The sequence below is a fragment of the Hyperolius riggenbachi genome, chromosome 1, assembly GCF_040937935.1.
Source record: "Hyperolius riggenbachi isolate aHypRig1 chromosome 1, aHypRig1.pri, whole genome shotgun sequence".
NCBI lineage: Eukaryota > Metazoa > Chordata > Amphibia > Anura > Hyperoliidae > Hyperolius > Hyperolius riggenbachi.
The window spans coordinates 329,803,385-329,830,013 of record NC_090646.1 but is presented as its reverse complement, the minus strand read 5'-3'; the positions used below and the strand labels follow the sequence as shown (position 1 = coordinate 329,830,013).

The window sequence follows — 26,629 nt, the reverse complement described above, 5'->3', positions numbered from 1 at the left end:
AATTTATCATATCCCGGGAGATCTTGTGCAATATAAGATAACTTAGCCCGACAACTGCAGGCAACAAAATATAAAACCCTACTGTAGTATTAAAGAAACTAACCTGAACTTATACCACAGTTTTATTCCCAACCCTTACTGCGACCAAATAACCGAGTCAGTGAGACAGTCACTTGGTTACACTAATTACTGGTGCTGCTAAAAATGCTACCTCTATAGCCTCCGGTTAAAGCATACCTAATAACGAAATGAGAAGGAAAGAAAAAATTAACAAAATCTGTCAAATTATAATAAGGTAAAGTGAAGTGTGTGGGGGTGGACAAGAGAACCAGCGTGTCACCGCCCAGCAGCTCTCAGGGTACAATAGCACCTGCTGAGGGTATATAAATGCTTGAACCGTTGCAAACCAAAATTATTAGTTTTGCTTGTGACTATTCCCAGTGTTGCATAGCTGCTCCCTGAGTAAGTGTGTCCGATACTACAATCTCAGTTACCCACTAGCGTGTCTCTATGCTTAAGTTGTATTATATGGGCAGAGGGGTAAAGCCACGCTGCTCCGCAGGTTGTCAGGGTGCCGTTTCCACGCCGGGAGCATTCGTAGACATATATAGTATAGCGTGTTCTGGTATTGTGTCTAGGCATAAGGCACCACCACATAAACTTAAGATCAGCCCTGTAGTGACCACCTGCGTACGAAAGAAGCAGTCAAAGTATTTAAAGGGAGCACCAGGTGCAGCGGAGGTTCCGGATGGGGGGCGGGGGACAGGTCGGGCGCCGGCCGGGGTATAGACTCCAGTGGAGCCCAGTGACGGGGCCCGCTACCCTCGCCGCCCACCCGCCCCCCACCCCAACCCGGCACACCGGCTCAAACAGACGCAGGCCACCTCTCCCCCTAGCATGGCTCAGGGGATATCTCACATATAAGGCATTTAATTGTGATTTATTAGCGGTGCCTCCCTCCCCAGCATGCCGACTCCGGATGAGGAGCAGATTTCAGATCGAGCGCCGGCCGGGGTGTAGCCCCCCCAATAAAGAGGAGCCCAGTGACGGGGCCCGCTACCCCCACCGTCCCCGGTCCCCATCCAGAGCCGGCAGAAGCAGACATACATGAGCATCCAGGCAGCATCTGACAAGGGTGATACAGCATTTCTCCTGCACATACCGGGCAACCCAGACAAGGTAGCTAATGTAGGATTTTTGGCATATCTACCACTTAAAGTAACACTCACAATAGGATGTGCATTAACATAGCGAGTGTGGATAGTCAGTCTATGGCGAATATAGTCATCGTATGATAGGCACTTATTAAGAAAAGTAAAGGAAAATAAGAAAAGAAAACCAACAGCATTGAACACGCAGCTTCTTCAGAGCTTAGCGATGAAGTTCAGTGTTCAGGCAAGCGAATATGTTACTTATGTGGCAGAGTGTATATGCTGCCAGAGGCTTCATTCAGGGCTTTGCCGTTTAATATTCATCAGGCATCAGAGTTTAGACTGAAGAAGTTTTATGGGAATATAGGTAAGAAACAATGGATCATTTTGGCAGGGCCTCGATCCAAGTCATAGCTTCCTCCGGCTTTTCAAAGAAAATAACAGACTCACCATCTTGTATGCGGAGACGGGCAGGAAACATCATGGCGTAGACTATTTTTTTCTCACGCAGCTTTAGTTTAACTTGTACAAATGACTTACGTTGTTTCTGAGTTTCTGTGGTAAAATCCGCAAACAACTTAAGTCTGGCGTTCTCATAGACGAGGTTTTCCGCTCTCCTAGCCGCGGCTAGGATAGCGTCTCGATCCTGATAGTTAAGAAGCTTGAAAATAATCGGTCTAGGAGGGGTACCAGGCGGACCGCGTTTAGCTGGCATCCTGTGCGCTCTCTCGATGAGAAAGAAAGAGGAGAAGGTATTATCCGGAAGGAGTTTTCGCAGCAGAGATTCCACAAAGTCAGGTACGTTGTCTCCTTCTGTGCCCTCTGGCAAACCAAGCAGTCTGAGATTATTTCTCCTATTGCGGTTTTCCGCGTCTATGGCTCTATGCTCCAGTGCTTGCAGGCGCTTTTTCATGTCTGGAATATCACGCGCGTGTTCCTGTTGTGTGTCCTCCAGGTTAGACACTCTGCGTTCAGTTTCATTAGTGCGTTCCCTTAGATTAGAAACATCTTGCCTCAGTAGGCTAAGTCCAGCTTCATAATTGTCCATTTTCATGGTAAGGGAGGCCTGGCACTGTTTAATTGCGTCCAGGATCTCAAATGGATCAGGCAGGAGCGGGTGGTCGCCATCTTGCACCTCCTCATGGTCAGGAGATTTAGGAGCCTGCTTGCTTTTCGGGATAGATTTAAGCTGGGCTTGGGATGCGCATTGCTGCTCGGAGGAGTCAATCTTCTCCCCTTTGTCTTTAGTTTTATCCTTCTCCTTTTCCTTGTTTGCTTTGCTTGCTCTTTGTGCCATTGTGGTAGTCTCGTACGGAGCAAATCTCTCAGCCGCTCTGTGTAAGCGTGAGGGGCCTGCCGATTCTTCCCCGGCCGAGAGTGGTAGAGATTTCAGCTCGGTCCCTGGCAGCGTCAGAGGATCGTACCACTCCGGAATTTGTTCTGCAGGTTCGGCAGACATAGGCTGGCAGATTCGTCCTAGTTTGGCCAGTGAACGGTTAGATATTAGCAGAGTTTTCAGCTGCTGGGCGGTGGAGCTCCTTCATTGAGCTGTTAGCCGCTCGCCATCTTGGCCACGCCCCCCCCACCCACTGTTTCTAACCTTGACATACAGTCACTCAAAGACCAATTTTAAAAGTTTTGGAGTCCTTGGCATTAATAAGTTGCATTTTTCCATTGAAATTAAACAAATCTGATTGGCTGTTTGTAGCCCTGCCCGTCCCCTTTTCAGAATTTAAACCCCAGTCTCCCAGTGACTGACTGTACCAGATTTGAGGCCTTTGCCATTAAAGGGAACCTGAACTGAGTAAAATTATTTAAAATAAAAACACAATGTACCTGCAAATGAATATTACATACCTCCCAGTCAGTTCCTCTCAGGAGCTCACTATTTTCTTCTTACAGTGATCCCTTCCAGTTTTGCCAATATTTTGTCAGAACGGAAATATAACAGTTGCTATCAGTTATATATCAGCTTCTGTCAGTTACAACTGAATGTGCAAGGTAATGTCCATGTTTCCCTATGGCTCAAGTGGGTGATATTACAGTTTAACAGTGTGCTGACCAGGAAGCGGTTATGGGGTAATGGCCATTTTCAAAATGGGGGATGAAAATTCCCATTGATCACAGTGGACACACAGGACGCAGGAGAGGAGAAAGAGCTTGAGGAGTAGACTACACAGGAGGTAAGTATGACCTGTGTATGGTTACTTTGACTTTTTATTTTCAGTTCAGGTTCTCTTTAAGAGTTTAAGAATGGTAGCAATGTAAATATTCCCCTTGAAAATCAATAGGTGAATATTGATTGGCTGTTGTAGATTCCACACTTTCCTGAATATTAATCCCAGTCATGTCAGTGACCAACTGTGTCAAGTTTGAAAACCCTGCCAATAACATAATGGCTGAAATCAATATAACAAATCTCATTGGCTGTTTGTGGCCCCACCTCTTTTAGTGAATTTAGACCCTAGTCACCCAATGACTGACTTTGAGGCCTCTGCCATTAATAGTGTAAGAATAGTAGCAATGTAAATATTCCCCTTGAAAAAAATCAATAGGTGAATTTTGATTGGCTGTTGTCGGCTCCACCCACTTTCTAAATATTAATTATAGTCACTCAGTGGCCAACTGTGTCAAGTTTGGGAACCCTGTCATTAACAGTGTAAGAATGGTTGCAGTTTATATTTTCCCATGTAAAAAATGTAGTTGTTGGTGCCGCCCACTTTTTCTAACCTTGACATACAGTCATTCAATTATCAAGTTTATGAAATTTGGGGTCCTTGGTATCAATAATTTGTATATTCCCATTAACATTAAACAATCTGATTGGCTGTTTGTGGCTCCACCACCTTTCTGAATTTGACCAACTGTACCAGGTTTGGGGCATCTGCTATTAACAGTGTAAAAATGGCAGCAATTTAAATATTCCCCTTGAAAATCAACATGTGAATTTTGATTCGCTTTTGTAGTCTCCACCCATTTTCCTGAATATTAATCCCAGTCATCGAGTGGTCAACTGTGCAAAGTTTGACAATTCTGCCAATAGCAGTGTAAGAATGGCTGCAGTTTATATTTTACAGTGAAATTTGTTTTAGCTCCGCCCACTTTTTGTAACCTGGACACGGTCACTCAATGACCAAGTTTGTGAGCTTTCAGGTTCCTGGCATCAAAAATGTGTGAATGGAAGCAGTTTATCCAGCAAGGAAATCTGATTGGCTGTTTGTGGCCCTGCCCCTTTAGTGAATTTGGACCCCAGTCACCCCATGACCAACTGTAGCAAGTCTGAAGCCTCTGCCATAAACAGTGTAAGAATGGCAGCAGTTTCAATATTCCCCTTGAAAATCAATAGGTGAATTCTGATTGGCTGTTGTAGGCTCCACCCACTTCCCTGAATCTTAATCTTATTCACCCAGTGGCCAAGTGTGCCAAGTTTGAGAACCCTGCAATTAACAGTCTAAGAATGGCTGCAGTTTACATGTTCCCATTAAAAATGATTGGCTGAAATTTGATTGGCTGTTTTATGCTCCGCCCACTTTTCCTGGATTTGTAACCTCGGTCACCAAGTAACCAACTGTGCCAAGTGTGGGGACTCTGGCTTGATTACTGTGAGAATAGCAGCCTTTTACATTTTTTCCACTGACATGAAAGGGTGAAATCTGATTGGCTGTTTGCAGCTCCGCCCAGGTGCGAAGGCGGGCCGTGAGACCCCCAGAACATATCATCCCAGGTAGTAAGGGATCTGTATACCAAGTTTCATTCAAATCGGTTTTGCGCGATCGTGACAGACACACTTATATATATATATATTTCAAATATATATATATATATATTTGAAAACTAGGGTGCAATTTAAAATAAGCATAAAGCCTCATCTACACGGGTAGATGAGGCTCCGAACCGGCGGCTCGATTAGCCGCCGGATTGCCTCTTCCGCATGCCCGCCGCTTCCCCGCTCACCGCACGTGCGCCGGATTCGATTCCCCGCTCGTCCCTGCCAGTGCCGCTTATCTTCCGCTCGATTCCCTGTCTTTGTCCCCTCGCAGGGAATCGGCGGTGGGGAGATCCGTCCTGTCTGATCTTATCAATCGAGCCGCATCAGCGGCTCGATTGATAAGCCACATTGCCGCCTCATCTATGGATGTAGATGAGGCTTAACACTACTCAGTATAATGTTTTTACTCATCGCTGAATAAAGTTTAATGTTTCGGGTTTTTTTTTATGAGTGGATGACCTTTAACAACAATTAATTCCTTAGGTTTTGTAGTGGTTTGGAAAATGGTAAAATAGGGTACAGGAAACACTGAATGGGTAGAAGAATGGATTCCGATTAAAAATGAGCTAATTCTGGATGCCAGTGTTAAATTGGCAGTCAAGAAGCTGAAACTGTAAAGGTGATACAACAAAACAAAAATCTTAATACTTTCTAAAAAAAAAAATCCACTATGAGGAACTTAAAGAGAAGCATGCTAAAGGATTTGGAACGACCATTAGTTCCTTAGCTTAAAAAGAATTGAAAATCTGTGAATAAATTCCAAACATGCTATGCATGCATGAAAGCCAGAAGATCTCAGATTTGACCTGTCAGTTATGTACCTCAAAGAAAGTAGCCTCAATATAGAGTAAAACTATTTACTCTACAGCAGTATCGTAGATGGAGTAAAACCAACGTAACAAACTGCAAAGTGTGAAGTAACATTTGCAAATATGTTCCTTTTTTATATTAAATGTGTAAATTGAGTAGGGTTGACCAACATAAGAAAGAATGCATACAACCTACGTATGTGTTTCTGTGGAGCTTGTATGTTCTTACTATTTTCACATTAGGTTTTCTCCCAACATACCAAAAAAACATAATGGTAAATAAGAAGCTGACACTAGACTATGGAGGAGTAACAGATTACAAACACACACACGCATTCTCATTTATTTGCATTTTTTTTTTAAAACTAACCTTTCTCATAGGCTTCTGTGTGCTCTTTCAGAAGCATGCAAAGTTGGTGTCCATTTAAATTAAATAATCGTAACTGGTCTCTCAAGGTCTTTTGTTCTACAACTGCAGGTATAAGCATTCCAATGCTACTTTTAGAAATAGGCAGCCCAAGGCCCAAAGCTAAAGTTGGAGCCAGATCTGTCTGTTGGATCATCTCAAGTGCATTAGTTTGACCTAAAGAGAAAACCATAGTGTAAATATTACATGGTCCTGCTCAGAAATCTGTCAAATGGAAAAAATACAGTATGCTTTATGATAGGGGAAGGTAATTCAGAGTTATTTATTTTATTTATAAAGCGCCAACATATTACGCAACGCTGAGTTATGACAAATATACAGTAGACAATGAAGGCCAAAAGACAATCAGTCGTGGTATTCACATTTTTTATATTCTAAATTCTCAATCAACACTACTTAGGAGTCACAAAGCCAGAGCGCCAAACAGTAACTGGGCAAGTTTTGAAAATGTTTCTGAAAATCAACATTTACCATGCACTAGGACTGTCTGAGGGAATGCTCCTAACATGATCCCCTTCACGTAAACACAAATGCCATACATTCATACTTTTGACACAGCTACATGATGAAGCAAGCCTGCAACCTTTGCACAATGCCTCTACATCCAACTTCCCTCTGTAGACTATGGCTAGGTTTCCAAGTACCAAATACTGATTGCTGCTGCAATCTTCATTTTTTGTATTATTAATTTTTGTATTCATTTTATTATTTCATAAAAAAAGTCAATTTTCTTTTTATTTTATCCCTCCCCCCTAACGCCTCTCATAGGCATCAGCCTATGAGAGACGATCGTTTGTGATCCCCTCATGGGGACAACTCTGTGACTGATTTAGTGCAGCGCTGTACAACCACTGTTTGTTTTTTTTTCATCCCTCAGCCTGCCAGCTGCGATCACGGCTGGCAGGTTGTTTACGGAGCTCCGCAACTCATCGGGGATTCCCGCTAATAACCTCACCCAGGACTTGATGCCAATCAGCGTTAGGCGGTCCTGGGGGAGCCACATTACAACCGCCAATCGGTGTTAGGCGGCCGCAAGGTGGTTATCACCATGATGGCCACGCTTGTTTTATGACTCATGTGAGATGGACCCCAAGGCCGTGAAGGGCACCAAGTGGAGGCAAGGGAAGGGGTGGGAACATTTTGGGGGGCACCACAGTTTCGCTAGGGGGCCCCCATGAATTATAGTTATACCACTGTGATTAGTGCCCTGTCTTTTCTGTTTAAACTAGACTGCATAATTCACACACCTACCTGCTTTATTTTGAAATGCAGAACTTATTAATACTAGTGGGGTCTGAACTTCTTCATCAGAGGATCCACCGTGACTGCCTGCCTCTGACATACCATGGTCACCACAGATGACAATAAGGTCTGGAAAAAGACCTTCATCCTGCAATAAATGAATAAGTAAAAATACTGTATATGCAAGACCATAAGATATGAGGCAACATACTAAAAACAAATACAAAAAAACTTACAAATCATTACACCTTGCAACAGTATTAATCCAAATTAAACCTACTCTCCCCAAAGTTGATAAATAGTAGTTCTGACATGAAAAACGGACATAGCTTTATTCTTATAAATAAAAATCCAGTGTTAATTTAGTAAATCTTGTACTAGGAAGCAAAGCTCCCTTCCACACTCTCCTGGATCCTGAATATTAGAAATATACCTCCCACCCAGTGCTACAACCCTCTCCCTTCAGCCCCCAACCACCCAAAAGCTATTAGTTGAGGTAAGGTGAGGTATGGTATGTCTGGATAGTTCAAATGGTAAGTGTATTTACCATTTTATTTAAACATTATATATAAAATAAAATAAAGTACCTAAAAGATGCTGTTCTGAATCTCCAGCCCTCTGGGTCTGCAAGTAGAAGCAATGCTGTTTATGTAAAGCTGTTTTTATTTCTTTCAACACTAAACATTTATGTTTGGGCCACTTAACAGCTGTCTATTATGCTGAACAAGAAGGCATTCTTCCCATGCTCTACACACTACCTTCTACAGGCCTTAAAGCAAATCTGAATGCAAACTCTCTCTCAACGGCAATCTATAGCTCTAAGGACTAGGTTCCACGAACAGTTCTTTCAATGCACTTGATGATCAGGAAAGCGAGAGGGCACTGGAACCCTATGCTGTGATTTGTATTAAATCTCAAACGCACTTCATGTAGCATTTTCCAAGTGATTGAGATTGCAGGAATGCACAAAATGAACAGATCGCAATCAAAAATGCTTATTTGCAACTGCTAGTGGGTCCTAGCCGTAAAGTGAACCTCAACCGAGTAAAATTATTAAAAATAAATACATGATGTACTTGCAAATTAATAGTACATACTTTATCAGTTCCTCTCAGAAGTTCACCATTTTCTTTTAACAACAATTATTTTCAGATCCGATCTAGTCGTACTTGTCTCTGTAGAAGCGGAGAGTTTTAGGGCCCTTTTCCACTATACAGTATTTATTGCTGTCCGTTAAAGCTGAAAAGACAAACTGATGTGCTAGGTAATGTCCATGTTTCCTTACGTCTCAAGTAGTGATGATCATGTCTAGGAGAACTCATCGAGCAGCATGTGATCAGTTTGGTCAGGTGATAGATATGCAAGTCTCTAATTTGCTAGTCATGAATGATCATGTGCTACAGCAGGATGTGATCAGAGCAAATCAGAGCTTTACAAATCTATCAGCTGATCAAACAAATTATATGCTTCTCTACGAGTTTCCTCAACATGACCATCACTCGTCTCAAGCGATACTACAGGTTAAAGGGAATCTAAACAGAGGGATATGGAGGTTTCCTTTTAAACAATATCAGTTGCTTGGCAGCCCTGCTGATCTCTTTAGCTGTAGTAGTGGCTGAATCTCACACCTGAAACAAGCATGCAGCTAATCCAGTCTGACTTCAGTCAGAGCACCTGATCTGCATGCTTGTTGAGGGGCTGTAGCTAAAAGTATTAGAGCCAGAGGATCAGCAGGATAGTCAGGCAACAGGTATTATTTTAAAAGGAAAAATCCATATCCTTCTCAGTTTAGGTTTCCTTTAACTAAGTTCTGACCCGGATGTTGTTTTACGGGGTGATCTCCATATGTAAAAAGGAGGATGGAGAATTCCATCGATCCCAGTGGGCAAACAGGATGCAAAAGAGGTTGAAGAGATGATTACGAGGGAGGCAAGTATGAGCGGTGTATTTTTACTTTGACTTTTGTTTTTCAGTTCAGGTTTGCTTTAAAGAGAATCTGTATTGTTAAAATCACACAAAAGTAAACATACCAGTGCGTTAGGGGACATCTCCTATTCCCCTCTGTCACAATTTCGCCGCTCCCCGCCGCATTAAAAGTAGTCAAAAACCGTTTTAAAAAGTTTGTTTATAAACAAAATGGCCACCAAAACAGGAAGTAGGTTGATGTACAGTATGTCCACACACAGAAAATACATCCATACACAAGCAGGCGGTATACACCCTCCTTTTGAATCTCAAAAGATCATTTGTGTGTTTACCTTTTGTCCCCTGCAGCTCTCATCCACTGAATAGTGACAGCCAGGCTGATCATTTCTTCCTGCAGACAGCTCTGCCCGGTGTCTGTAATTCCTCAGTATGTGTCAGCCAGCTCCTTTCACAGCCTAACAGAGGAGGATTTTTATCAAGCTCTCTTATCTCACTGATAAGATAGCAGAGACTGTAAATAACACACACACTGGAGTGTGCATAGAGGGGCTTGGAGAGGGGTGTGCATAACAGATCAGCACGGAAGAGTTGGCAACCTTCCAGACAAAGGGCGACAAGTCAGAAAGGGGAAAGATACATTGATTTATTACAGAGACGGTGATAGTAGAAATTGCTGCAGTAAGCCAGAGCACATTAGAATAGGTTTAGGAACTTGTAGGATGGTAGAAAACAGGATGACATTTTTGTTACAGAGTCTCTTTAAAGGGTACCTAAGACGGGGTGAGAGAGAGAAAAAAAAAAAAAAAACCTATAAACCTATACATACCTGGAGCTTCCTCCAGCCTCATCACTACCTCGCCATCGTACTCCGCGTCCTGGATTGTCCACAATTCACCCCAGAAAGTTCTCTAGTCAGGGCCAGTCAGCGTAGGGGCAGTCCAGCCACACAGTAGTACTGTGCAGGCACAGAGCGCCCCCATGGAAGCGAGAGTGCAGCTAGGCATGCACAGTACACCCCAGGGTGAATTGCGGACGATCCAGGAGGCGGAGGTGGTTGGCCAGGGAGTGATCAGCCTGGAGGAAGCACCAGGATTATATAATTTTTTTTTCTCTCCAGCCTTCTCAGGTTTTTCTTTAACCTCCTCAGCGGTATGCCCAACACTGTCGGGGAAGAAAAAATTGCTGAAAGCTGTATGCCCGACACAGTGTCAGGCATGCCGCACAGGAGTCTTTTTTTTTTAAAGGTAGCCTTAACTGAGAGGGATATGGATGTTTCCTTTTAAATACCAATTGCTTGGCAGTCCTGCTGATCTCTTTGGTTGCAGTAGTGGCTGAATCACACACCTGGAACAAGCATGCAGTTAATCCAGTCTGACTTCAGTCAGAGCCCACGATGTGCAGAATTGTTGAGGGGCTGTAATTAAAAGTATTAGAGACAAAGGCTCAGGAGGAGTCGGGCAACTGGTTTAATTTTAAAAGGAAAAATCCATATCCTTCTCAGTCTAGGATCCCTTTAAGGCAGCCAGGTGTCCCCCAGTAATAGTTAGCTATATATGCTTCAGCATGTTAGCTAGCCATAGTAGCTATTATTAGTGGCCCCCCACAACACTTGCCCCCTAGCAGCAATCCGCCGATACTGTTACTTACCCTTCTTTTTTCCAGCGAGGATCACGTCAACCCCCACCACATACAGCTTCGGTAGCACTGGCGCACGGAAGGGGTTGTTCCGGGTGTCTGGAACCACCCCCTTGCACCTAGACCGGAAGTGCCTCCGGAATCTGAGCAGCGGCAGCCACTGAATGTAATAGTGCAGCTGCCGCTTGCTCATGTGTGTGCGCAGTAGGGGGGCCCGGGGCCCGCTAGCCGTGTGGGGGGGGGAGCGCTGTCACCCTCCCTATTGAGGGACCCCCCAGCCAGATATGCTGCTTCTTCCCCGCAGCCCCGCAGTCTCCCGGAGGCAGATCAGGGCTACGGCAAGATGGCTGCCGAAGCCCTGCTCTGGAGACTGTGTCTCCAGTACAGGGCTTCGGGAGCCATCTTGCCGTAGCCCTGCACTCTGCCTGTCAGCGCGGGAGATGTGCTGCAGGAGGATCATCGGGGAGCTGGTGCCAGATGCCAGGTGAGGAGACTTCTGTCAGGTAAGTGATTTGGTTTTTTTTCACAGGTGCATTTTTTTTCTAGTTTCTGCTGCCCACATTACGATTTTCAGGTGTCTGCTGCCCACATTACGATTTTCTGGTCACTGCTGCCCACATTGCGATTTTCAGGTGTCTGCTGCCCATATTACGATTTTCTGGTCACTGCTGCCCACATTGCGATTTTCAGGTGTCTGCTGCCCACATTACGATTTTCATGTGACTGCTGCCCACATTACGATTTTCTGGTCACTGCTGCCCACATTACGATTTTCTGGTCACTGCTGCCCACATTGCGATTTTCAGGTGTCTGCTGCCCACATTACGATTTTCAGGTGACTGCTGCCCACATTGCGATTTTCAGGTGTCTGCTGCCCACATTGCGATTTTCAGGTGTCTGCTGCCCACATTACGATTTTCTGGTCACTGCTGCCCACATTGCGATTTTTAGTTGTCTGCTGCCCACATTATGATTTTCAGGTGTCTGCTGCCCACATTGCGATTTTCAGGTCTCTGCTGCCCACATTGCGATTTTCAGGTCTCTGCTGCCCACATTGCGATTTTCAGGTCTCTGCTGCCCACATTACGATTTTCAGGTGTCTGCTGCCCACATTACGATTTTCATGTGACTGCTGCCCACATTACGATTTTCTGGTCACTGCTGCCCACATTGCGATTTTCAGGTGTCTGCTGCCCACATTACGATTTTCATGTGACTGCTGCCCACATTACGATTTTCTGGTCACTGCTGCCCACATTACGATTTTCTGGTCACTGCTGCCCACATTGCGATTTTCAGGTGTCTGCTGCCCACATTACGATTTTCAGGTGACTGCTGCCCACATTGCGATTTTCAGGTGTCTGCTGCCCACATTACGATTTTCTGGTCTCTGCTGCCCACATTGCGATTTTCAGGTGTCTGCTGCCCACATTACGATTTTCAGGTGTCTGCTGCCCACATTACGATTTTCTGGTCACTGCTGCCCACATTACGATTTTCTGGTCACTGCTGCCCACATTGCGATTTTCAGGTGTCTGCTGCCCACATTACGATTTTCAGGTGTCTGCTGCCCACATTGCGATTTTCAGGTGTCTGCTGCCCACATTGCGATTTTCAGGTGTCTGCTGCCCAAATTACGATTTTCTGGTCACTGCTGCCCACATTGCGATTTTCTGATGACTGCTGCCCACATTGCGATTTTCAGGTGTCTGCTGCCCACATTGCGATTTTCAGGTTTCTGCTGCCCACATTACGATTTTCTGGTCACTGCTGCCCACACATTGCGATTTTCTGGTGCCTGCTGCCCACATTGTGATTTTCTGGTGACTGCTGCCCACTTTACGATTATTTTCTGGTGACTCCAGCCCACATTACGATTATTTTCTGATGACTGCTGGCTGCTGCCCACATTACGATTATTTTCTGATGGCTGCTGCCCACATTACGATTATATATATACACTGGCTGTATGCAGGGGGAACTGGCTATATACACTGGCTATATGCAGGGGGATCTGGCTATATACACTGGCTATATGCAGGGGGAGGCATCTGGCTGCATACAGTGGGTATATGGGTATATACAGGGGGGGGATCTCTGGCTATATATACAGGGGATCTGACTATATACACTGGCCATATATACAAGGGGGATCTGGCGAAATACAAGGGGGAATGTACTGAACGGGGAGTTATCTGGCTATATACTATAAATGGGGATCATATGGTTACTTATCCTAACTGGGGGGGGCCTCATCTGGCTACCTGTGTGATAAATGGGGGTCATCTGGTCACCTATACTAAAGAGGGGTGGGGTAATTTCGTTATCCATAATAAAGGGGGTTATCTGGCTACTTAATCACTGCCACATTATATATATTTTGGCGAAACGCTACTGCATCATGTGTATTTTGTAGGGAAACACTGCGCATTGTGTGTATTTTGTGGAGAAATGCTGTGCATCATGTGGATTTTGTGGGCAAACGCATGCGCGGTAGTGTGCGGCTTGCCAAAAGAGACCTATCAGGAACCCCCCCCTTGAAAATCCTGGATTTGCCCCTGGGTAGCTCCAGTCTTCTCTCTGTACATCATTGGGGCTCAGCGTCATGACGCTGAGTCCCGATAATGTACAGAGAGAAAACCAGGGAAAAGGTTTTCTTTTATACATACATACACACACACACACACACACACACACACACACACACACACACACACACACACACACACACACACACACACACACACACACACACACACACACACACACACACACACACACACACACACACACACACACACACACACACACACATATATATATATACATACATACATACATACATACATATACATACATACTGTTGCGTCCATGGTTCAGGGGCGTGTCGTAGATTTTCTCCCCCCAATTATTGTGTCCTCCTATCCCCTTGTGTTCTCCTCCTGTCCTCCATCACTCACCTGACCTGAGGGTGGAACAGCAGCTCCTCTCTCGCTCACTCCTTCCCCCTAGTACTGGCACTTCCTGGTCACGTTACTACGCATGCGACTGGCACTAGGGGGAATGAGCGAGCAAGATAGGAGCCGCTGTTCGCCACAGGCACCCTCGGATCAGGTGAATGATGCACATGGCTGCAGCTACTTACATCACATACACTGAGCAGACATCGGGAGTGCAGCGAGGTGAACCAGCTGATCGTTACAGGCGCCCTTACCCCCGCGCAGTAGAACAGACCGGATTAGGCTCGGCTATTTCCACCAGAGCCCATCGGAAAACCGCTAATGCACCTGCTCTGGAGCCGATGAGGTTAATATTTACATTGCCGCTGTTGGGGCTGTCGGCACTGTATCCCAGAGGGTGAAGAGGATGGGGGAAGCCTCATTAGGATCCATTAGGGCTTCCCCCTCCCTAAGTACCCCCCTTTTTAAGGCCTCTAGTTGCTCCAGACCAGTGACAGAATATTCAGCTCCTAGGCTCTGAGCTGCTGAGTGTCTGGGGAAAAAAAAAAAAAACACTTGATCTCGATCCTTGTTCTGATCTGTTTTGCCTTCTGTTACTGACCCTTGTTCTCTACAAATCTTGTAGATTGTATACATTTGTGTGCTTATTAAAGCGAATCTGAAGTGCATAAAAAAATAAAAAAAACTTATCTAAGGAGATGGAAGACTTTGGGTCCTATAGAGCATTCCCGTTCCTCTCACGGTTCCTGCGTTCCAGCGCTGGCTCCCCAGTTAGCAGTCTCCGACCTATGGGGCGATGACTGCTCCCTGCCGCTGCTGGAGGCTTTGGAAGTCTTCAGCAGTCCGAGTGCTCCCAAAGACAAGCCGCTCCATACTGAGCATGCGCGAGCACGCTCTCTCGTGCACTTGAAGTATGGTGCCATCCGTGTTTGGGAGCACTCGGGCTTCTGAAGACTTCTGAAGCCTCCCGTGGTGGGAGATTTGATCGGGAGAGCCAGTGCTGGAACGCAGAGACCGTGAGAGGAACAGAAAGGCTCTCCTTAAAGTGAACATCCAGACTAAAAATCCACTCAGCAGCACTGAAAAGGCTTGGCGTTTCTTTCACAGCAGCAGAACTTTTACCTTTTTACCCAAGCCTCATTTTTAGCTGCACAGAAGAAAACTGCCTGGGCATTTTTCCCCTTATGCTGTGCAAAGTATGATGGGATTTCTGATGATGTTCTCGTTCTGCTGTTTTGGCACAAATTCGTTGTTTTTTTATTTTTAATTTGAGATTTGAAGACTACCGCGCGCAGCTGGGAGGGGTGATCAGGATATAGGACAGATGGAACTGTGTCACATGCTCCCTGTCACCTCCTTTCAACCAAAAAGATGGCTGCCCCAATGAAATCACAAACATTTGCCTTAAAACAGGGTGGGTAAAAGATAATATTAGCCATTTTAATTAACATAACTAATGTAACTTAATGACAGTATGTTTGTTTAGGCTTAAGTTCCTCTAAGTATTTTTTTCTTTTTACGAAGCGATAAAAAACAAAACAAAAAAAACCTTTAACTTACCTGGGGCTTCTACCAGCCCCCTGCAGCCACCATGTGCCCGCGCCGGGACAAACCGATTCTCCGGTCCCTCGCAACAACCCGTTTTTGGCAACTTAGTCAATGGCCACTGCGCCTGTGCAGCCCTGGTCGCATACGCCCTCAATCACGGTCCTGATGACGGGAGCGTCTTGTGCATGCACAGTACAACTGAACTGCGTTTACTGGTGTCTGGTGTTGGGCTTGCTGGGATTTTAAGTTCTGTTCAAGGTCTGCAGTGTTCTCACGTGTAATCTAATAATAGTGTACTACTATTAATAAAACATAATTTCACTACTATCTGGATGTATGACCTTGTGTATTCACTGCCAAAAGTGGCTATCTGGTTTATTTCTGTGCAAATCCAGGACACATTAATACTATATTATTTAGAGAGACTATTGGGAATTCATTATCAGTTTTACCACTTCTGCATGCCAATACCACAATTTGGCAGCGTGATAACTAGCTTTGTTATGAGAAGTTAAATGTAGTGGTCATCGAGCAGCAGGACAAATGCTAGGAGAACATTATAGTGCACATTTAAGGATATTTGGGGCGGATTGAAAGTTTGGAAGAAGCACCAGGTAAGTAAAACCAAACTTTTTCATTTGGCTGCGGATATCCTTTAAAAGGACACCCGACGTTAGAGGGAAATGGAGGCTGGCATAATTATTTTCTTGCAAAATATGCAATAGCCTGGCGTTCATTCTGATCCTCTGCCTCTAATACGTTTAGCCTTAACCACTTGCCGACCGCACACTCATAACGCGCGTCGGCAAAGTGGCTCCTGGAGGACCAGCCACGCACATGTGCGTCGCCAGGTTCTCGGTGATTAATCAGCGATCGCGCGGCGGGAGCCGCGCGATCGCTGTGTCACGTGGTGCCGCCCCCTTGTGACTACAACCCACCGGCCAATCCGCAGCGCCGGCGGGTTGTAACTTTTCAAATTAGCCACTTGAAATCGTATAATACAGTTTGTTTACCTAACAAACTGTATTATACTGCCTGCCTCCCCGCTGGTGGTCACACTTAGCGATCGACCACCGGCGAGGAGAGCAGGCACAGTGAGTGAACGCACCACACTCTTTAGGAGCCCCACAGACCCTGGGATCACCCGCAGCACCCATCAGACCCCCCCCTGTACACCCCTGCAGCACGCAGCTTAGACCCAACCACCCTCCATATCACCCATCAATCAATCCCTGACACCACCTGTCACTCTAATCAATCAGATCAGACCCCCAACTACCCCTTAGGGTTATCTGATCACCCCCCACCCCTTCAGATCTCCCCCCCTCCCTCCCCCCCTGTATACTGCATATCTCTATCTCCCTCTAATAGCCCACTGATCAACTGTCAATCACCTATCAGTCACCTGTCAATCATCCCTTGTCACCACCTGCCACTGCCCCACATCAGATCAGACCCCCCACTGCCCCTTAGGGACTTCTGATCACCCACCCACCCTTTCAGATCCCCCCGAGACCCCCCCCCCTGATCACATCAGCAGTCCATTGTTTACATCTTTTTTTCCCTGTAAAAACCCACTTATCACCCATCAATAACCCATCTATCACCCCCTGTCAACACCTGTCACTCCCATCCATCAGATTAGACCCCCAACTACCCCTTAGGGGTATCTGATCACCCACCCACCCACCCCTTCAGATCTCCCCCACCCCTGACCCCCCCCCCCCCCTGTATACTATCTATCTCCCTGTAATCGCCCACTGATCAGCTGTCAATCACCTATCAGTCACCTGTCAATCATCCCTTGTCACCACCTGTCACTGCCCCACATCAGATCAGACCTCCAACTGCCCCGGGGCTTCTGATCACCCACCCACCCTTTCAGATCCCCCCCGAGACCCCCCCCCCCTGATCACATCAGCAGTCCATTGTTTGCATCTGTTTTTCCCTGCTGTAAACACCCACTTATCACCCATCAATAACCCATCTATCACCCCTTGTCACCACCTGTCACTCCTATCCATCAGATCAGACCCCCAACTACCCCTTAGGGGCTTCTGATCACCCACCCCCTCAGATCCTCCCCACACCTTACTAGTGCATTGCTTGCGTATATTCTCCCCCCTGCCATGGTGTATCTTATCTCCTGTCTGTAAGGCTTGATTGTGCTTTGTTTGGCTACAATTGTCTCAATTGTACTGTGATTGGCATCGATTGTCGTGTGATTGGCTTCGATTGTCACGTAATTGGTTTTCAATTGTCGTGTGATTGGCTTCAATTGCCCTGATTGGTTTTGATTGTGCCAATTGCCCTCTGATTGGCTGTTTTGCCCTGTGTCTCGATTGTCTCAATTGCCCTGTGATTAGCATCGATTGTCGTGTGATTGGCTTCGATTGTCACGTAATTGGTTTTTGATGGTCGTGTTATTGGATTCAATTGCTCCATGATTGGCTTTGATTGCGCAGATTGCTGTAATTGTGTTGTAATTGCCTCGTGATTGTTTTTGATTATTTGTGATTGCTCTCTGATCCCCCAACCCCAACCCCCCCTCACCGTCACTATCCTAGTGATCTAAAAACAGTGATCAGTGAAAACTGTCACTTTTTTAGTATCACTAGTGGTAACAGTTAGGCCAGTTAGCTAGGCAAAAGGGTTGTTAGTGTCAGTTAGTGCTCAGCCCACTGCACCACAGTCACTAATTAGCGTCATCACTGTCGCTAATCAGCATTGGTACTATATAGTATCTGTAAGTGATCATTAGTGATCACAGTCAGATCTATATTAGGGTCACTAGGATCCACAAAAAAACGCAGTGTTTGCCCGATCAGACCTGATCGTTCGCCTGCACTGCGTTCAGCCCGCCCCACCGCAGTGACAGAAATTTATTTTTTCTGATCACTGCAAAAAACACTGTACACTAGCTGTGGCACTGTAAACAGCAGTTTTGATTTTTTTTTTAATCAAAACTCAGTGACCACAGCTTTCTACCTCTCAAGTACTCCATTTCGCTAGGTAGGTGCTCTTTTTCCTGGGTAGTCTCAGAGGAATACCTCCTAAATTTAGCAGGCCACCATGGCAAAAAAGAGGTTTTCCAATGAAGACATCTACAGGTACATGGACCAGTCGGATGAGGATGATTGGGTCGACTTATTCGACGAATCTTCTGGTTCAGAGTACGATCCTGTAGACAGCAGTGGCTCTCTGACCGATAGTTCCGATGACGAGGTTGAGGTCCCGGCTAGAGCCAGGCGTACCACACCCCATGTCACTGGACTGCAGGTGGCGGAAGATCAGTCTCAAGGGCAGCAGAGTGATGCTGGCGTTGATCTGATTTTTCTTGGTGAGGCATGCACCAGCAGCGCAGCATCTCCTGGACCTCTCAACACCAGTACTTCCGTAGAAGACCCTGGTGAAGTGGCGAACACCAGCCCGGAAGTAGAAACTGGTTCGGTGGTACGTGAATTAAGACCCGATTCGCAGCCACCAAGTAGACGGGCCCGTACTCCCATTGGTTTTCCAGAGGTGCTGGCAAACCCTGATTGGCATTCCCCTGATCCCGCCGCACCCGTACTGCCCCCTTTCACCGCCCAGTCTGGAGTCCAGGTGGAGACAGTTGAACTAGGATCGGCCCTAGACTTTTTTGAACTGTTCCTCACCCAGGATCTCCTTGACTTAATTGTGGCTGAGACCAACCGTTATGCCACACAATTTATAACTGCCAATCCGACAAGCTGCCACGCCCAGCCTTTTCAGTGGAAACCACTCCAAGTTTCCGAACTGAAAATTTTTTTGGGCCTTCTCCTCAACATGGGTATTACCAAAAAAAATGTATTGCGCTCTTATTGGTCTACACGCCAAATACATAACATGCCCGTGTTCTCTGCTGCCATGTCCAGGACGCGATTTGAGATCATCCTGCGCTTCCTGCATTTCAATGACAACGACACCTGTCATGAAAGAGACCACCCAGCTTATGACCGGCTCCACAAAATTCGGCCCCTCATAGACCACCTGTCATCCACATTTGCAGATGCTTATACCCCTGAACAGAACATCTGTGTAGATGAGTCCCTCGTACATTTTACCGGGCGCCTTGGCATCAAACAGTACATCCCAAGCAAGCGCGCCCGGTATGGGGTGAAACTGTATAAGCTCTGTGATAGGGCCACAGGCTATACATCTCGTTTTAGGGTCTATGAGGGAAAAGACTCAAAATTGGAGCCGGTCGGATGTCCTGACTACCTGGGGAGCAGTGGAAAGATTGTGTGGGACTTGGTGTCACCCTTGTTCCAGAAGGGGTACCATCTTTATGTGGACAACTTTTACACAAGTGTGGCCCTCTTTCAGCACTTAAAGTTAGAAGGAATCCGATGCTGTGGCACCGTGCGGCCTAGTCGCCGGGGCTTCCCCCAACGGCTCGTTAACACCAGACTTCAACGTGGGGAGAGGGCCGCCTTGTGTACCGATGACTTGCTCTCGGTGAAATGGAAGGACAAGAGGGACGTTTACCTTCTGTCTACCATTCACACAGACACGACAGTACAAATTACACGGGCAACAGAGGTCATTGAAAAGCCCCTCGCCGTCCACAGCTATAATGCCAACATGGGAGGGGTGGACTTCAATGACCAGATGTTAGGGCCCTATTTAATTTCCCGGAAAACCAGACGCTGGTATAAGAAAGTGTCTGTGTATTTAATTCAATTGGCGATGTACAACAGCTTTGTTCTCTACAGTAAGGCTGGGAGAACTGGATCTTTCCTTCAATTCCAGGAAGACATTGTTTCGGCACTCCTCTATCCAGAAGGTGCCAGAGCCCAACCCCCAAATGCAACTAGCCGGCTGCATGGAAGGCATTACGCCTACCCGATTCCCAGTACACCAACTCAACGCAACCCCAGAAAAAGATGTCGTGTCTGCAGCAAGGCTGGAATAAGGCGTGACTCCCCCGTTTACTGTCCCCGCTGTCCTGACCAGCCTGGCCTATGCCTAGGGGAGTGTTATGAGAGGTACCACGAGAAGGCACACTTTTAGAACCTAGGGAACTACAGACACAGCAGTAGGCACACAAGGGTCTCTCAGTGCTATTTCACACTGGCGCGATGCGTTAGGGCAAATTGCCTAGCAAAAGTCACACTTTGCGGTCCCCCCCCTACGCCGGAAGTGCTTGACTTAACGCTAGTGCATGCCTACGTTACTGCGTGGCTTCTGCGGCAATTTGGGTCGGCCCGGAAGTCATGTTAGTCTACGGCGAAGCAGTTAATTACTAGGCCGAATGCTACTCTTGTGGTATTCCCTGAAGATCTATTTTGGGCGAGACGGTGCGGCGGGCTCGACCGACCGGATAGGCCAGTATGCAGTGTGAACCCAAACATCAGGTTTTGAGAGATCCAAATACACTGGCCTGCCAGAAACCTCTCCTTTCACTTGGGACAGAATGCATAATGTACTTCGCCACATATCTGTGCGATTTGCACTTTGCACATTGACCCATGGGGGAGGAGAAGTTTATCCTCAGCTCGCAGGTAAAAAAAACAAAAAAAAAAAAACAGGTAAGCAAAAAAGTTCATATTTGGTTACCAATGTTATTGTTTGGTTTGAACATATTTAATAAAGTTTAAAAAGTTAATGTTATTGAAGTGCTTTGCTGCTTGCTTTTTTTTTTTTTTTTCTTCTTCTCTCTTTTTCCAACCGACCAATCAGCTGCAGCACTGATGGTGCATCCTGACAGAAGCATTGCGCTTCTGTCAGGTTACACAAAATCAGTGCATGCAGCGCTGTAGGACGAGATTTCTCCTCCACAGTAAAAAAGATACGTTTGCCGAGGCATATGGGCCAAGGTGTGGTGTTGGGGATTCATATGCTTTGGCAAGCACTTTGTATCAAAAAAGAACTCAAGCAATGATTTCTCCATTCACATCGATCAATGTGGATGAATAAATCAGGATTGCCTGGGAATACGAGCTGGTGGGTTTGGATTTTTGGGGTGGCAGCTCCTATGTCCAGGCGGACACCTTCCCCTCCTTTTTGTTTTGTTTTTTCGTTTTTCTTCTCTCTTTTTTCTATCCAGACCGACCGACCAATCAATCAATCAATCAGCTGCAGCACTGATGGTGCATCCTGACAGAACATTGCGCGTCTGTCAGGTTACACAAAATCGGTGCATGCAGCGCTGTAGGACGAGATTTCTCCTCCACAGTAAAAAAGATACGTTTGCCGAGGCATATGGGCCGAGGAGCGGTGTTGGGGTTCATATGCTTTGGCAAGCACTTTGTATCAAAAAAGAACTCAAGCAATGATTTCTCCATTCACATCGATCGATGTGGATGAATAAATCAGGTTTGCCTGGGCATACGAGCTGGTGGGTTTGGATTTTTGGGGTGGCAGCTCCTATGTCCCTCTTTCTTTTCTTTTTGTTTCACATTTTTTGGCAGATATTTGTTCATCCACATTGATCGATGTGAATGAAGGGATGTTTGCCGTTCATTTTTCCTTTCAGCCCAGAATGCACTACCTGTATGCCCAATATAAGGAGTATAGCAGAAATACTGGCCATACATGTAATGATTGCAGAGGCCCTAAAATGCCAGGGCAGACCCCACAAATGACCCCATTTTGGAAAGAGGACACCCCAAAGTATTCCGTGAGGTGCATGGTGAGTTCATAGAAGATTTTGTTTTTTGTCACAAGTTAGCATAAATTGTTGTTTTTTGTTTTTTTTCACAAAGTATCCTTTTCTGCTAACTTGTGACAAAAAATATTTTTTTTTATAAACTCACCATGCCCCTCATGGAATAATTTGTGGTGTCTTATTTTTAAAATGGGGTCATTTGTGGGGTTTGTTAACTGTCCTGTCATGTGGGGGGGGGGGGGCTAAATTGTGAGCACCCCTGTAAAGCCCAAAGGTAGTCTTTGCACGTTGGGGCCCCTTAGCGCAGTTAGGCTGCAAAAAAAGTGCCACACGTGCTATCGCCGTACCCGGGAGAAGTAGACCAATGTGTTTTAGGGTGTATTTTTACACATACCCATGATGAGTAGAAGAAATCACTCTGTAAATGGCAATTTTTTGATTTTTTTTTACACACAATTGTCCATTTACAGAGATATTTCTCCCACCCAATATGGGTATGTGTAAAAATACACCCCAAAACACATTGTACTACTTCTCCCGAGTACGGCAATACCACATGTGTGGCACTTTTTTGCACCCTAACTGCGCTAAGGGGCCCAGAGTCCAATGAGTACCGTTACCATTTCACAGGTCATTTTGAGAAATTTGGTTTCAAGACTACTCCTCACGGTTTAGGGCCCCTAAAATGCCAGAGCAGTATAGGAACCCCACAAATGACCCCATTTTAGAAAGAAGACACCCCAAGGTACTCAATTAGGAGTATGGTGAGTTCATAGAAGATTTTACTTTTTGTCACAAGTTAGCGGAAAATGATTTTTATTGGGTTTTTTTTACCAAGTGTCATTTTCCGCTAACTTGTGACAAAAAATAAAATCTTCTATGAACTCACCATACTCCTAACGGAATACCTTGGGGTGTCTTCTTTCTAAAATGGGGTCATTTGTCGGGTTCCTATACTGCTCTGGCATTTTAGGGGCACTAAACCGTGAGGAGTAGTCTTGAAACCAAATTTCTCAAAATGACCTGTGAAATGGTAACGGTACTCATTGGACTCTGGGCCCCTTAGCGCAGTTAGGGTGCAAAAAAGTGCCACACATGTGGTATCGCCGTATTCGGGAGAAGTAGTACAATGTGTTTTGGGGTGTATTTTTACACATACCCATGCTGGGTGAGAGAAATATCTCTGTAAATGACAATTGTTTGATTTCTTTACACACAATTGTCCATTTACAGAGATATTTCTCCCACCCAATATGGGTATGTGTAAAAATACACCCCAAAACACATTGTACTACTTCTCCCGAGTACGGCAATACCACATGTGTGGCCCTTTTTTGCAGTCTAACTGTGCTAAGGGGCCCAGAGTCCAATGAGTACCTTTAGCATTTCACAGGTCATTTTGAAACATTTGGTTTCAAGACTACTCCTCACGGTTTAGGGCCCCTAAAATGCCAGACCAGTATAGGAACCCCACAAATGACCCCATTTTAGAAAGATGACACCCCAAGGTACTCAATTAGGAGTATGGTGAGTTCATAGAAGATTTTACTTTTTGTCACAAGTTAGCGGAAAATGATTTTTATTGGTTTTTTTTACCAAGTGTCATTTTCCGCTAACTTGTGACAAAAAATAAAATCTTCTATGAACTCACCATACTCCTAACGGAATACCTTGGGGTGTCTTCTTTCTAAAATGGGGTCATTTGTCGGGTTCCTATACTGCTCTGGCATTTTAGGGGCCCTAAACCGTGAGGAGTAGTCTTGAAACCAAATTTCTCAAAATGACCTGTGAAATCATAAAGGTACTTAGTGGACTCTGGGCCCCTTAGAGCAGTTAGGGTGCAAAAAAGTGCCACACATGTGGTATTGCCGTACTCGGGAGAAGTAGTATAATGTGTTTTGGGGTGTATTTTTACACATACCCATGCTGGGTGGGAGAAATACCTCTGTAAATGACAATCTTTTGATTTTTTTACACACAATTGTCCATTTACAGAGTTATTTCTCCCACCCAGCATGGGTATGTGTAAAAATACACCCCAAAACACATTGTACTACTTCTCCCGAGTACGACGATACCACATGTGTGGCACTTTTTTGCACCCTAACTGCGCTAAAGGGCCCAAAGTCCAATGAGTACCTTTAGGATTTCACAGGTCATTTTTTGCGAAATTTCGTTTCCAGACTACTCTTCATGGTTTAGGGCCCCTAAAATGCCAGGACAGTATAGGAACCCCACAAATGACCCCATTCTAGAAAGAAGACACCCCAAGGTATTCCGTTAGGAGTATGGTGAGTTCATAGAAAATTTTATTTTTTGTCACAAGTTAGCGGAAAATGACACTTGGTAAAAAAAAACCCAATAAAAATCATTTTCCGCTAACTTGTGACAAAAAGTAAAATCTTCTATGAACTCACCATAATCCTAATTGAGTACCTTGGGGTGTCCTCTTTGTAAAATGGGGTCATTTGTGGGGTTCCTATACTGCCCTGGCATTTTAGGGGCCCTAAACCGTGAGGAGTAGTCTTGAAACCAAATTTCTCAAAATGACCTGTGAAATCCTAAAGGTACTCATTGGACTTTGGGCCCCTTAGCGCAGTTAGGGTGCAAAAAAGTGCCACACATGTGGTATCGCCGTACTCAGGAGAAGTAGTACAATGTGTTTTGGGGTGTATTTTTATACATACCCATGCTGAGTGGGAGATATAACTCTGTAAATGTACAATTGTGTGTAAAAAAAATCAAAAAATTGTCATTTACAGAGATATTTCTCCCACCCAGCATGGGTATGTGTAAAAATACACCCCAAAACACATTGTACTACTTCTCCCGAGTATGGCGATACCATATGGGTGACACTTTTTTGCAGCCAAACTGCGCTAAGGGGCCCACAGTGCAATGACTACCTTTAGGCTTTACAGGGGTGCTTACAATTCCGCACCCCCCAAAATGCCAGGACAGTGAACACACCCCATAAATGACCCCATTTTGAAAAATAGACACTTCAAGGTATTCATTGAGGGGCATGTTGAGTCCATGGCAGATTTCATTTTTTTTTGTTACAAGTTAGCAGAAATGGAAAACTTTTTTTTTTTTTTTTTTTTTGTGACAAACTGTCATTTTCCACTAACTTGTGACAAAAAATAAAATCTTCTATGAACTCACCATGCCTCTTAGTGAGTACTTTGGGATGTCTTCTTTCCAAAATGGGGTTATTTGTGGGGTATTTATACTATCCTGGAATTTTAGCACCACATGACAGGTAGTCAGGAAAGTCAGAGATGCTTAAAAATGGGAAAATTCACTTTTGGCACCATAGTTTGTAAACGCTATAACTTTTACCCAAACCAATCAATATACACTGAATGTTTTTTTTTTAACCAAAAACATGTTTGTCCACATTTTTCGCGCTGCATGTATACAGAAATGTTACTTTATTTGAAAAATGTCAGCACAGAAAGTTAAAAAAATCATTTTTTTGCCAAAATTCATGTCTTTTTTGATGAATATAATAAAAACTAAAACTCGCAGCAGCAATCAAATAGCATCAAAAGAAAGCTGTATTAGTGAGAAGAAAAGGAGCCAAAATTCATTTAGGTGGTAGGTTGTATGAGCGAGCAATAAACCGTTAAAGCTGCAGTGGTCTGAATGGAAAAAACAGCGCTGGTCCTTAAGGGGGGGGTAAAGGCTGAGTCCTCAAGTGGTTAAACGCTGAACAATCACGCAGATCATATGTTTGACTGTCTTTGCCGCATGCTTGTTTTTGGTGTGATTCAGACAACACTGATACATGAAAGATAAGCAGGACTGCCAGGCAACAAGTATTGTTAAAAGGAAATACATTTAGCAGCCTTCATATCCCTCTCACTTTAGGTGTCCTTAAAATAATTAAGCCACTGACAATGTGCCATGTTATGCAACTTTACCAATTTTCCTTTACTATAGGCTTTGTAATAGGGGATCCCATTGCATCCCACCAGGTTCCTGAAGACGTATGGACTTTAGTGTAGGGAAGTACAGGAACATCCTGGCCACATCATAACCCAGCCTCTGCATTCATATATTTATCAGAAATTAAAATGTGGTACTGTACAACAATCCCTACTACAAGGTACACTCCGCTGCTTTGCACAATTTCAAATCTTAGGCCTCTTGCACAGTGGGACATTGCGTTTGATGCGACGTTAAAGTCGCACAACGTGCACCTAACGCAGCGCATGTAGGTTATGAAATTGGACATTATTTTGCACTGCGTTGTGTCTCTTGGTGCGCCGTTTTTGTTGCATACTGATGGAACAAAAACGGCGCATGCGTTACATTTAAAAAAACAAAAAACCTTACTGAGCATGTGCAACACACAACGCAGCAAATGTATTGTTTATACGCACAGCATGCAGCACTTTCTAAATATTGCTACACGTTACAGACAACGCAACGTGTGTACTGTGAATGTTGCACAGACTTTGTATTGCTGTGCGTTAGTCTGCGTTATAATTTTTTATAACGTGTGACTAACGTCCCACTGTGAAAG

The 26,629-nt window shown here is 45.0% G+C and overlaps 1 protein-coding gene across 4 annotated transcripts in view; it reads right to left on the bottom strand.

Annotated features, from left to right (window-relative positions):
• Positions 1-26,629, bottom strand: part of PIGG (phosphatidylinositol glycan anchor biosynthesis class G (EMM blood group)) — a 137,984-nt gene that overhangs the window by 64,683 nt on the left and 46,672 nt on the right. For 3 of the 4 annotated variants that reach the window (XM_068233895.1, XM_068233896.1, XM_068233897.1), the window contains 2 exons: positions 7,408-7,546; positions 6,100-6,312 (listed from right to left, as the gene is read on the bottom strand). In XM_068233895.1, the coding sequence (XP_068089996.1) occupies positions 6,100-6,312; positions 7,408-7,546 (352 nt within the window). Of the gene's footprint in view, positions 1-6,099; positions 6,313-7,407; positions 7,547-7,985; positions 8,025-26,629 lie in introns of those variants that run through there. The other variant, XM_068233898.1, reaches the window with a different exon arrangement.